At 49.3% G+C, this 14,080-nt stretch overlaps 1 protein-coding gene across 5 annotated transcripts in view; it reads right to left on the reverse strand.

The window, feature by feature from the left end:
* Positions 1–14,080, reverse strand: part of ATP10D (ATPase phospholipid transporting 10D (putative)) — a 363,249-nt gene that overhangs the window by 258,375 nt on the left and 90,794 nt on the right. For all 5 annotated transcript variants that reach the window (XM_029588247.1, XM_029588237.1, XM_029588263.1 and 2 more), the window contains exon 2: positions 11,781–12,101. In XM_029588247.1, coding sequence (XP_029444107.1) covers positions 11,781–12,064 — 284 coding nt within the window. In that variant the 5' untranslated portion in view covers positions 12,065–12,101. The remainder of the gene's footprint in view (positions 1–11,780; positions 12,102–14,080) is intronic.

Genomic DNA, 14,080 nt, shown 5'->3' on the forward strand with positions numbered 1-14,080 from the left:
AACATAGGCAGGCTAGTCTGACCCCCCGGGCTTCCAGTCTGTTGATGTTCCACCCCGACTCTTCCTTGTTCCCCTGGGCCCAGGGCCCCTGGGCAGTCACTTCCTGGCACTGGGCTCCTCACCCTCATAGGCTCGCATCCATGGTGAGCAAGACCCAGGTTGGTGGAGATAGCCTTACTTCTTTGCTTAGATGGTCTTCTTGTAGCCACCATTGGAGCTGGTTCCGCACTTCCTCCGGGAGCTGGAGGCAAACGGAGTAGTCCTGGGACATCGGGTTTCATTGTGACAGTAGGGAGCGCTGTAGCGGTCGCATGTGGGCTCTTGCCCACGGGACCACTTCCAGGGTAGGTATTCTAGAGATTGGGAGGGCTGCAGACAGCTCTTGTTTGTGTTGACGACCCACCTGAGGCTCTCCAGTAGAGTCTTGACTCTGGTGGTCGCCTGGTGACTTTCGTCTAGAGATTTTGCCCTGATCAGCCAATCGTCCAGATATGGGTGTATAAGGATTCCTTCTTTCCTCAGTGTCGTCGCCACTACCACCATGATTTTGGTGAATGTGTGTGTGTGTGGGGGGGGGGGGGGGGCGCTGTGGTTAGCCCGAAGGGTAGAGCCCGAAACTGGTAGTGGTGGTCCAGGATTGTGAAGTGTAGGAATCGCTGATGCTCGTGATGGACTGGAATGTGCAGGTAGGCTTCTGACAGGTCCAGGGATGTAAGGAATTCTCCCAGCTGTATTGCCCTTATGACACAGCGCAGGGTTTACATGCGGAAATGTGGTACCCTCAGGTAGCGGTTGACTGACTTGAGGTCCCTGATGGGCCGAAACGTTCCCTCTTTCTTGGAGACTATAAAATAGATGGAATAGTGCCCAGTATTTTGTTGTCACGTGAGCACCGGTGTTATGGCCTTTAGGGCGAGCAATTTGGCCAGTGTGGTTTCCACTGCCGTCCTCTTGGAGGGTGCGTGGCAAGGAGATTTCATGAACTTGTTCGGAGGGATGCTGTGGAAGTCCAGGTAGTATCCCTCTCGAATGATGGTTAGTACCCACTTGTCAGCTGTTATCTTGAACCATCTTTGGTAGAATAGGGCAAGCCTGCCCTCTATGGCTTCTTCCTGTGGATGGGTTGGCTGATTCTCATTGTAGGGTGGGGTGCGGCTGGGGCCTGTGCCACAGTCAGCTCCCCTCTTGTTCTGTTTGTTCCGAAAGCACTGGCCCTTGCCTGCAGAGCAAGGGTATGTACTCTTGTAGGGTCTGAAGCACTGTGATCCTCTGCCCTTAGGTAATCAAGGAGAGGGGCGTTAGCTTCTTTTGTTCTTGTCCTCGGTAGCCGAGGTACTGGGGATTCGCCCCATTTGTCGGCTAACTTCTCCAGTTCGCTTCCGAACAGGACGACTCCTTTAAAGGGCATTCTCGAAAGTTTAGTCTTGGAAGTCGCGTCGGCTGACCAACTTCGGAGCCAGAGTTGCCTTCTGGCTGCCATTACAGATGCGACACCCCTGGCTGAGGTGCATACCAGATCAGAGGTAGCATCCGTGAGGAAGGATACCACTGTTTCTATTGCTTCACCAGGTGTGGCGGCGTTCCTGGTCATGGATAAGCAGGCGTGTGTTACCATGGCACAGCAGGCAGCAATCTGTAGTGACATAGCTGATACATCGAATGACTGTTTAAGGATGGATTCCAGACATCTGTCCTGGACAACCTTGAGTGCCGCTCCTCCCTCAACTGGAATGGTAGTGCATTTTGTGACCGCGCAGACCATGGCATCCACTTTGAGGAACACTAGTAATCTTTGGCTGAGGGTTCCAGTGGATATAGGGCTTCCAGGGCCCGCCCCCCTTTGAAGCTGGCCTTCGGGGCCTCCCATTCCAAGTTGATTAGCTGTTGTACGGCTTGCAGCAAGGTTAATTGGCGGGAGGCCTGATGGAGCCCTTCTAGGAGAGGGTTAGTCTTTGGTTCCTCTGTGGCACTTGTGCCTGAAAAGGCGAGCTCCTTCAAGCTGAGAGCCACGAGATCTGGTATCTCGTCTTTGGAGAAGAAGAGCCTCATGGCTCGGTAAGGTTCCATTCCTGGAGGTATTTCCCCTTTCTCCGGAGGGTCTTGATCCTCATCTGAGGTGTCCATGTCCTTATAGTGAGGCTTTTGACCAGGGGGGAACACGTCACTGGAAGGCCTGGAGGGCCCTGGGAAGCAAGGGTCCTCTGGTGGCGGATGTGTCTGTGCCATCGGTGGTGGCTGCATGTGGACAAAAGTGTATAGACCCTTAAAGAATTTTACCCAGGAGGTCTAGATTAAAGGATGCTGCGTTCCCCAGGGACCCTGTTTGGGGGAGGGTCGTGCTGAGGATAGATAGGGTACTATCGGTGCATCCGGATTCCTGTACTGGCTGGGAAAGGGCCTTGTCCAGGTTCTCCCAGGGCCTCCTCGCACTGTAGATACAGAGCCGTGGCCTCCTCGTGCTGCGCTGCTCTTAAGTGGCAGGCTAGGCAGAGGGCTTGTGCCTTGGTTTTCTTGGCCGGTGGTGCCATGGTTTTGTGCGCATAGGTCGTTGAGACCCCGGTATTTGCGTTTAATGTGCACGCCGGGAGGCTTAGCTATGGGCTCCGGGTGTGCCCAAGATGTGCCTGTAGGATGGGATGCGCGCTCACTGAGATGCGCGCGCAGCTGTGCGCACGGCATTAACTCGTGCGCACAGCCTTAACTCGTGCGCCCAGCACAGTTGTGCACCTAAGCTGTAATTTGTGCGCACTGTTTGGTTAGGCGGACAGAGCAGCGAAATGTTGAGATTACTTACCTGATAATCTCCTTTTCCTTAGTGTAGACAGATGGACTCAGAACGAGTGGGTATAGTGTGCTCGTGCTAGCAGTTGGAGACTGATCTGATGTCAGCATGGGTACATATACCCCCACAGGAAGTGAAGCAACTCAGTAATCTTCCTTGCAAAAGCTGTTATGGATATATGTGTACTGACCGATCAATGAATTAGAAAACAGGATTCCCCTGACCGATTGATAGTAGCTGGAGACAGCCAGCGTTTCCAACCAGAAGGCGTCGACACCTGGTAGAGTGGACACTCTTATGTAAGAAACTGACATGGCTTACCTTGAATTGGTGAAACCCATGTACACCGGCAGCCGGGCGGGATGCTGAGTCCATCTGTCTACACTAAGGAAAAGGAGATTATCAGGTAAGTAATCTCAACATTTCCTAGCGTGTAGCCAGATGGACTCAGAACGAGTGGGATGTACAAAAGCTTTACTCCCGGACTGGGCGGGAGGCTGCCTGAGGACCGCATAGAACTGCCCTCGCAAATGCTGTGTCCTCCCTGGCCTGGACATCCAGACGGTAAAATCTGGAAAAGGTATGGAGGGAGGACCATGTCGCCGCCTTACATATTTCTGCGGGCGACAGCATCCTCGATTCTGCCCAAGATGCTGCTTGCGCTCTGGTAGAATGAGCCTTGACCTGTAAAGGTGGTGACTTTCCGCCCTCTACGTAGGCCGCTCTGATAACTTCTTTGATCCAACGGGCTATGGTAGGCCGAGAGGCCGCTTCCCCTTGCTTCTTCCCGCTGTGAAGGACGAACAGATGGTCCGTCTTTCGTACTGCTTCTGTCTTTTCCAGGTATCTGGGCAGCAATCTGCCGATGTCGAGATGGCGTAACAAATGCCCTTCTTCAGATTTCTTCAGATTTTTTCAAACCTGCCGTGGTTGGCAAAGATATGGTTTGGTTGAGGTGAAATTGTGAGACCACTTTAGGTAAAAAGGAGGGAACAGTGCGAAGATGGATAGCCTCAGGAGTGATTCGCAAAAAGGGATCACGGCAGGACAGTGCTTGTAGCTCTGAGATGCGCGTGCGGAACACACTTCCAGCAAGAACACCATCTTCAAAGTTAGCAAACAGAGAGACAGGCTCCGAAGGGGTCTGAAGGTGGATCCCGCGAGGAAATCCAAAACTATGTTGAGGTTCCAGAGGGGCACTGGCCACATCAGTGGCGGACGAATGTGCTTGACTCCTTTCAGGAAGCGGGAAACATCTGGGTGTGTGGCAATGGTCTTGCCATCCCTCCTGGGACCGTAGCAAGACAGCGCAGCCACCTGGACCTTGATGGAGCTGAGGGAGAGACCCTTCTGAAGCCCATCCTGTAGGAAATCCAGAACAATAGGGATTGTGGTCGCATGTGGATTGGTGCCATGAGTGTCGCACCAGGCTTCAAATACTCTCCAGATCCTCATGTAGGTGAGGGATGTCGAAAACTTGCGAGCTCGGAGGAGTGTATCTATCACCGGCTCCGAGTAACCTCTTTTCTTCAGTCTAGCCCTCTCAATGGCCAGACCGTAAGAGAGAATTGAGCCGGATCCTCGTGGAGGATGGGACCTTGACGTAGCAGGTCCCTGAGAGGAGGCAGGGGAAGAGGTTCCCCTGTCAGTAGTCTTCTCATGTCCGCGTACCAGGGTCTTCTTGGCCAGTCTGGAGCCACTAGAAGAACTAGGCCTCTGTGCTTCTGAATCTTGTGTATAAGGGCGCCCAGCAGGGGCCACAGAGGAAAGGCATATAGCAGGGTCCCTGGAGGCCATGGCTGAACCAGGGCGTCGATCCCGTGAGAGAACGGATCTCGCTTGCGGCTGAAGTATCTGGGTACTTGAGCATTGGACCTGTCCGCCAGTAAGTCCATGTCCGGAGTCCCCCACTGATCCACAATCATCTGCAAGGCTGTGGGGGCCAGCTGCCATTCTCCCGGATTTAGGTTTTCCCTGCTGAGGAAGTCTGCCGCGGTGTTGTCCCTTCCGGCAATGTGGATGGCGGAGATGTCCTGGAGATTCACCTCTGCCCAAGCCATCAGCGGTGCTATCTCTAGGGACACCTGTTGACTTCTGGTTCCGCCCTGTCGGTTGATGTATGCCACCATGGTGGCGTTGTCGGACATCACTGACTGCTCTGTTCCTCAGTCTGTGGGCAAATCGCAGGCATGCTAATCTGACTGTCCGTGCCTCTAGACGGTTGATGTTCCACCCCGACTCTTCTCTGTTCCACCACCCTTGGGCGGTAAGCTCTTCGCAGTGTGCTCCCCATCCGCTCAGACTGGCATCTGTGGTGAGCAGAGTCCACGTGGGGGAGAACATCTTCAACCCCCTGCTCATGTGGTTGGGCTGCAACCACCACCGTAGCTGGGTCCGCAGTCTGGCTGGTAGAGGTAGATGCACGAAGTAATTCCGGAAGCGAGGGCTCCATCGGGAGAGGAGGGAGCGTTGTAGTGGTCTCATATGGGCCCTTGCCCAGGGTACCACTTCCAGGGTGGATGCCATGAGGCCGAGAACCTGCAGATAGTCCCAAGCTATGGGCCGGCTGGCTCCCATCAAGGACCTTAGACGCGTCTGGAGTTTTAACCTCTTCTTGGTAGTGAGGCTGACCTTGTCTGCCTGGGTGTCGAACTGGACTCCCAGGTATTCCAGTGATTGGGAAGGCTGTAGGCAACTCTTGCTTAGGTTGACTACCCATCCCAGGCTTTCCAGAAGGGCGATCACTCTGTTGGTTGCCCGATGGCTCTTCTCTCGTGATTTCGCTCTGATCAGCCAATCGTCTAGGTAGGGATGGACAAGGATTCCTTCCCGTCTGAGCGCCGCTGCTACTGCTACGATCACCTTGGTGAAGGTCTGCGGTGCCGTGGCTAACCCGAAGGGCAAAGCCCGGAATTGGAAGTGTTGTCCCAGAACCTTGAAGCGTAGGTAGCGCTGATGATCCCGATGGATCGGGATATGCAGGTAGGCTTCTGACAAGTCTAAGGCCGTGAGGAATTCCCCTGGCTGTACTGCGGTCTTGACTGAGCGCAGAGTTTCCATGCGAAACCTCGGGACCCTTAAGTATCGGTTGACTGACTTGAGGTCCAATACGGGCCGGAACGTGCCCTCTTTCTTGGGTACCATGAAATAAATGGAATAGTGCCCAGAATCCATTTCCCATGCAGGTACTGGGATTATGGCTTTCAAGGACTGGAGCCTCACCAGGGTAGCTTCCAATGCTGCTTTCTTGTGGATTGGACATGGAGATTCCACGAACCTGTCCAGAGGGATGTGATGGAAGTCCACATAATACCCCTCTCGGATGATGGCAAGGATGGCACTGGTCTGTCGTAATCTCGACCCTTCTGGGGTAGAAGAGGGTTAACCTACCCCCTATGGCTTCGACCCCCGGATGGATCGGCTGATTCTCATTGGGGGGTGCGGCCGGGACCCGAACCCGAGCCGGCTCCCCTCTTGTGCTGCTTGGTTCGAAAGGTCTGGTTCCTGGCCTGAGGACGAGGCGCCTGGTAGCGACTCCTATAGGGAGTGAAGCGATGAGAGCTTCTACCTCGGGAGGGCCTCGGAAAGGTGCGCTGGTTCCTCTTGGACCTGTCTTCCAGCAGTCTAGGTACTGGAGAGGCACCCCATGTGCTGGCCAGTTTATCTAGGTCGCTGCCAAACAGAAGAGACCCCTTGAACGGCATTCTAGTGAGACGTGTCTTAGAAGGAGCGACGGCTGACCAGTTTCGTATCCAGAGCTGCCTCCTGGCTGCTACTGAGGATGAGGCCCCCTTGGCTGTTGTACGGACTAGGTCGGAGGCGGCATCCGTAAGGAACGAGAGCGCTGACTCCATGTCAGCTGCCGGAGCATTGTTCCTGACATGTGACAAACAGGAACGCGTTACCACGGTGCAGCAGGTTGCGATTCGCAAAGACAGAGCTGCTACCTCAAAGGTGTGTTTCAGGATGGCGTCCAGGCGGTCATGAGCGTCCTTGAGGGCCGCCCCCCCCCCCTCCACTGGAATGGTAGTGCGCTTGACCACAGCGCTAACCAAGGCGTCCACCTGAGGGCACGCCAGCATATCCTTGATTGCCGGGTCCAGGGGGTACATGCCGGACAGGGCCCGACCCCCTTTGAATGAGGCCTCTGGCGCGTTCCACTCCAGATCGATCAGCTGTTGTACCGCTTGCAGGAAGGGAAAATGGCGGGCTGTGGGACGAAGACCCTCCAGCAGGGGGTTCTGCGTAGATGCCTCCATGGTGCTGGGGCCTGGAATAGCCAACTCCTTCAGGCACTGAGAAACCAAGTCGGAGAGATCTTCCTTGGGAAAGAACCGCCTCATGGTTCGGTATGGCTCTATCCCCGAGGGAAGTTCTCCCTCCTCGGGGGATTCGGACTCGTCCTCCGAGACATCAGGGTCCGCATGAGCGGGACTGCCTGGAGGCGGGTGCCCACAATAAGGGCGAGAAGGGCCAGGGGCAGGGTCAGTCAAAGTGGCAGCAGGGCTTGGACGGGACGCTGACTGCATCTGTACAAAGGCGTGGATCCCCTTAAATAAGTCAACCCAGGAAATGGAAGCGGTTTCTAGCCGTCGGGGTACCAGGTCCCCCGGAATTCCCGGCTGTTCAGGGCGCCCCGCTAGATCCGGGGTGGCCCCTGGGGAACTGTCTGTAAACCTCGGTTGAGACTGGTCCTGGCCCGACGCTCCCACGGCCTCCTCGCATTGGGCACAAAGGGAGTCCGGCTCCTTGCCCTGCGTGGCTCTAAGCTGGCACGCTGAGCAGAGGCCTAGAGTTTCACGCCGGAAGCAGGAGGTGGCGCCTCTGGAGACGCTGAGGCGTTTAAATGTTCCATCGCGTCTTGCGAATGCAGGGCGCCGGTGCTTATGCTGCCAATATGCGCTCAATAATATACAATATGCGCTCAATAATATGCGCTCAATAATATACAATATGCGCTCAATAATATGCGCCCAATATACAATATGCGCTCAATAATATGCGCCCAATATACGGTCAATAATATGCACTCAATATACAATATGCGCTCAATAATATGCGCTCAATAATATGCGCTCAATAATATGCGCTCAATAATATGCGCTCAATAATATGCGCTCAATAATATGCGCTCAATAATATGCGGTCAGCAATATGCGGTCAGCAATATGCGCTCAGCAATATGCGCTCAATATACAATATGCGCTCAATATACAATATGCGCTCAATAATATGCGGTCAGCAATATGCGGTCAGCAATATGCGCTCAATAATATACACTATGCGCTCAATAACAGGCGCCTATCATGGGCGCTCAATACCTGAACAAGGCAGACAAAATGGCGACCTCCACGGCGTGCCACATGCAGGCAACGCCGCCGATCCTTGTACTTCGGAGACCAAAAAGTAAGACACATACGCCTTACCTGATCCTCGGCGCTTCCCGGCTGTAACCCAGGCGGTCTCCGGCTGCGGGGGGAGAGGGGAAATACCTTCACCGCCGCGCTTGAGGAAATGCACCCGCTGCCTCTAAGCCGCTGAACTCGTCTCGCTCGGGGCTAAGTCCACGCCGGGACCGAGGCGCCTCTCAGCCCGACCCGAGCCCTTCTCGCTCGGGGGCTAGATCCCTGCCGCGATTCGGCCACCAGACCGAGGCGTAGACCTCCGAGGGATCGCGGAAATCACCCCGGGAAACTCAACTGGGGGAGGGACCCGAGGGTATCACCGCAGGAATGCGGGACTCGTCTTCTGAGAAATTTGGAAAGTAGAAAGTAGTTAATAGAAAGTAGATTTGGAAAACACGCTCAGCGAGCGTGCAGGCACTCCAAACTGCTTTGGAGACAGAAATTACTGAGTTGCTTCACTTCCTGTGGGGGTATATGTACCCGTGCTGACGTCAGATCCGTCTCCAACTGCTAGCACGAGCACACCATACCCACTCGTTCTGAGTCCATCTGGTTACACGCTAGGAAATGGCATCTGCAACCACGCGAGCAAGATGGCAACCACATCAGAGGGTTTCCATGTGGGAGGACTCTCGTATCCAATCGGGGTCTAGCCCAGCCTAGGCTGATCAACCCGATGGTACAGACACCAGCAGGCGATATGTGCGGCTATCCAAGCCTCGGAGACCGGAGACTTAGAAAAAAAGTTCTCCACCTTACCTTGTCTCGGCGTTTCCTGTTTCGTTCCGGGCAGTCTCCGGCTGCGGGGGGAGAGGGAAGTACCTTCACCGCCACACTTGGTATTGCACCCACTGCTTCTCAGCCGCTCCCGTTGCCGGGGGCTAAGTCCATGCCGGGAACCGGCTACTGGACCGAGGCCTACCTCTGAAGGATCTTGGAAATCACCTCAGGAAATCTCAACTGGGGGAGGGACCCTTAGGTATCACCGCAGGAGAGCGGGGCTCGTCTGGAGAGGTAAGATGTCTTCTTTGTTTGGAATTTTCTTTTTTCTTTGGTTTGAATACTCTTAACGCTGAGCAAGCGTGTATAGAGTCCCAAACTGCTATGGAGACGGAAAATACTTAAGAGCAGAACTTCCTGCATGGGTATACGTACTTGTACTGATGTCAGATTGAAACATGATTCCGTCTCCAACTGTTATCAGGAGCACACTATACCCATGGGTCCTGAATCCATCTGCTACACACTAGGAAAAGGGAAATTAAAACCTCCCTACTCTTTCTTCTCTCTTTTTTTTTTTTTTTTTTTTTAATTCCTGAGCTCAGTCCCTAAGTCTGCCGTATAATAGGCACTAAAATGAATGAGGAACTCACTGGTATCACCTCAGGAGTTCAAGCGGTGCTATCAAAACTTCTCAGTTTTCCTTTTTTTTTTTTTTTTTTTTTATTTAAACTACAAGCAATCCCCAATAGGGAAATGCATGTCCACCATCTGCTGGAGATGGAGAATACTAGTGGGCTGATGTCAGGGCAGTGCTATATGTCCATGACCTCAGCTTTACTCCGTCTCCATCTGCTGGTCTCCATCTCAGGCAGGACAATCCACTCGTGTGGATTGTCCTGCCTGAGTGCAGAGGAACAACTCTGACCACTTGTTGGATTCTACAGGGCTACTTGACCTTTGTGTGCTGCTCATTAATAGGGGCCAAACATGATTTAGAAGTCAACCTGGAATAGAGTCCCAGAAAAACTCCAAAATGCAAAATTGGGTTTTAAAAAAAAAAAAAAAAAATTTTTTTTTAATCTCTAGAAGGTTTATGCCTTGTATAACTGGTACCGATACAAGCTTACAGCTAAGCATTTCAACAGGAGTCCAAATATTCACTTTCAAAAATTCTATCATTTTACAGCTTATTTAAATCCGATTTGACTGTCAAGCATAAAAAACATAGGCAAACAGTTACATTAATGACTTAAATTTAAATAAAATAGCAAAAGAAGTCATGACATTTCTTGAGGACCACAACATACTCCACACAGCACAGTTTGGTTTTCGCAAAAACTTGAGCACCGAAACTCTCCTATTCCTCACAGACCTTCTCCTCACCGGCCTCGACCAAGGTCATAACTTCCTTATTGCTTTCCTCGACATCTCCGCCACCTTCGACACCATAAGCCACGACCTCCTCATTGCCCGCTTAACCGACATCGGCATTTCTGGCACTGCACCTCTATGGTTCAAATCCTATCTAACTAATAGATGCTTCTCTGTTAAACTTGGCTCCTCGGAATCCTCACGCTTCACCCTCTCCCATGGTGTACCCCAGGGCTCTTCCCTTTCCTCTACACTATTTAACATATACCTCCTCCCCCTCTGTCATCATTTAACGGACCTTGGACTCAAATTCTATATCTACACAGATGACGTCCAAATAGTCATCCCCATCTGCGATTCACTTGCTACCACTCTAAGCTTCTGGGAGAAATGCCTTTCCTCTATCAACACCTTACTCACATCCATGCAACTTGCCCTGAACTCTGCTAAAACTGAACTACTCCTTATACATAACCACCAAACCGTTAAGCTGGCCACACCCACAGACCCTCTGACCACATCTCTCCTCTCGCAACCATCTGTACGGAATTTAGGCATCCTAATCGACCCACATCTGAACCTCAAAAACCACATCACCTCTGTTAAGGGAGGTTTTTACAAGCTCATGGTCCTAAAAAAGCTCAAGCCACTTCTCCACACCCACGACCTCAAAACTGTTATTCATGCCACTTTAACATCTAAGCTAGATTACTGCAATTCCCTGTATCTTGGCCTTCCTTCCTCCACCATCAGACCCCTCCAGATACTGCAAAATGCCATAGCAAGGATCATTAGTAACACACGCAAATCTGATCATATTACCCCCATCCTTAAAAACCTACACTGGCTCCCCATCTCCTCCCGCATCTTGTTCAAAACCCTCACCATTTTACACAAAGCTGTCTACAACCACAACTCCTCTTGGCTTAATGAACCCCTCCAACCTACACAATCATCCCGCCCTACCAGAACAATTCATAAATGTACACTGCTAGTACCCACTCTTAAGAAAGCTCGTCTCTCAGCCACAAAGAATCGTGCCTTCTCAATTGCCGGCCCCACGATCTGGAATGACCTCCCGCCCAATCTTCGTATGGAACCCTGCCCTTTCAAATTCAGAAAACAGCTAAAAATGTGGCTCTTTCATCAAGCCTTCCCGGATTAACATCCTTGACTCCTCGGCTATCCTCATGACCCTTTCCGGTAATCTTCATAACCCTTGCATATTTTACAACTGCTATACTGACCCACCAGATCCCGGGTTCATTTATATTCTGTTCCCTTGCACCTTTTTTGTATATTTTGTACTCTTGCACCTTACTTAACCATATCTGACCCCCGGTTTCTTAGTTCTCCTTGTCCCCTCCTCCTGTTATTTGTATTTTCTACCTTTTGTTATCATGTAAACCGATATGATGTGTACTTTAATGTCGGTATAGAAAAGCTGTTAAATAAATAAATAAAAATAAACACCAGTGTGATAGCCAAGAATACTGTACCTGTGAAATTGTTCAAATAGGTTTCTTGGTATAAAGTTCAATAATGTATATTTTGTAGTGCGTATCTTGTTATTCATATATGTTCTGGAGATCTTCTCATATTCTTCCTTAAAATGCCCCAAACAGGGAATAACTATTCTGTGTTTTCCAGTTGGTTTTGGTGATTGATGTGGCCTGCCAAATCCACTATGCGAGTAATTGTCGTGACTGGTGCTGTAATTCCTGCCTTCTGAAGATACTAGATGCTGCCATCGACATCTGGCCCATTGAATAGGGTCGGCCATGTTCTTTTAGGTCTCTATGTGGCCTGGAAGCAACTTTCTATTAAGAAAAAAAAAATCATAATGAAACATTTGAATAGAAAATGAATGTGTAAAAGGTGGTGAAGAAAATGTCTTGGAAGCAGCACTAATTACATTCTTCAAAATCTCAATGTGTATTTTTTTTTTTTTTACTATCTGATACAAATTCACTTTTATATTTTGTTCAAAACTATTTTATCATATTTTCAGAGTTTTGGAATACAAGGGAATAAACTCTTTGCTATGGTTACACCAGCATTTTTCAAATTCTTCTTCCTCAAGTTCACTCTTCAGTGGTTCATACAATATATTTTGTAATCATCTGTATTGGTATTTACAGAAATTTCCAATGAGGTCAGCGCAGCAGTGCATCAGTTCACAAAAATACAAAGATTACAATTTAGGATAACAATTAGGATTTATATATCGATTGAAGAGGTGCATAATAAATTTAGCTAGCTACCGCCTTGCTTTACAATTGACAACTTGAGGAAGATACATACAGCCACTGTTGGAGGAAAGTTTAGCTACCAGTTTTAGTGCCAAATATATATATAAATTTCAAAAAGAGCAAGAATTAAGGGACAGGAAGGGAAAACATTTATTTATTGAGATGTATATCCTGCTTCATTCAACCAACATATGCTCAGAGAGGTTACAATAGCTTAATATATATAAAAAAAAATTAGATACACATAAAAACCAAAAATCACAAATACAAATCACTTGCTGAGTACCCTCTCATCAAAGAGCAAACTCACCTTCATGAACCTTCTTTAATCTACAGTTTTGTTACTCAGGCATTTGAGCAACAGGGAGATAAAATTATATTTTTATATCACACTTCACTAACCACTGGTGCTCAAGGCATGTTACTATGCAAATGATTTTACCCAAGAGCACAAAAGGGAGAACAGAATTGGAATTGTATGTTTCAGGAATTCCACCCACCTGAAGATCCATGCATCAACTCTAGCAAAAATAAGCATTTATTGAAATTGCAGTTAGCAACAATTCAGAAGCACTATGTCCCAAAAAAAACCTCCCATAACTCTACAGAAGGTCTAACCTCTTGCAACAAAATTAACTTACTACATTTATAATTGCTAAACTTGTAAATTATCTGGAAAAGAATGATGAATGAAGTGATGAAATTTGCAGATGACAAAATTATTCAAAGTTGTGAGAAACTGTAAGAGAACTCGTGAGACTGAGTGAAGCAGATGAAATTTAATATGGACATGCAAAGTGATGCATATAGGGAAGAATAATCAATCTATAGGTTCATGATGCTGTATTCCATATTAGGTATCACCACATAGAAAATAAAAATCTTGGAATCATTGTGGACAATACTTAGAAATCCTTAGCCCAGTGCACGGCAGCGATGAAAAAAGCAAATAGAATGTTAGGTGTTATCAGGAAAGGAATGGAAAATAAAACAGAGGATTTCATAATGGCTCTTTATCAATCCCTGCTGTGACTGTACAGTATGTTCAGCTCTACGAAAAGACACAAAGAAAGCCGATCATAATGACAAAAGGGATGGAACAGCTCCATTATGAGAAAGGCTAAACAGGTTAGGGCTCTTCAGATTGGAGAAGAGACATGATAGAGATCTATAAAATCTTGTGTGGGCTAGAATGAGTAAACAGGAAACAGTTTTTTATCCTTTCAATTAATAGGCTTGGAGGACATTTAAAACAAAGTTAGAGAACATATTTTTTCACTCAGTGAACAATTAAACTGAAATTTGTTGCCAGAGGAGGTAGTGAAAGCAGTTAACGTAGCTGGGTTTATAAAGGGTTTGAACAAGTTCCTAGAGAAAAAGTCCATAAACCACTACTAGCTATGTAGACTTAGGAAAGCCACTTCTAATCCCTGGTTATGAGCAAGAAGGTTGGATCTATTGTTTGGATCCTGTCGGGTATTTGTGACCTGGATTGGCCACTTTTGGAAACAGGATGCTTGATGGACCTTTGGTCTGACCTAGTATGG

Source organism: Rhinatrema bivittatum, chromosome 1 (assembly GCF_901001135.1).
Source record: "Rhinatrema bivittatum chromosome 1, aRhiBiv1.1, whole genome shotgun sequence".
NCBI lineage: Eukaryota > Metazoa > Chordata > Amphibia > Gymnophiona > Rhinatrematidae > Rhinatrema > Rhinatrema bivittatum.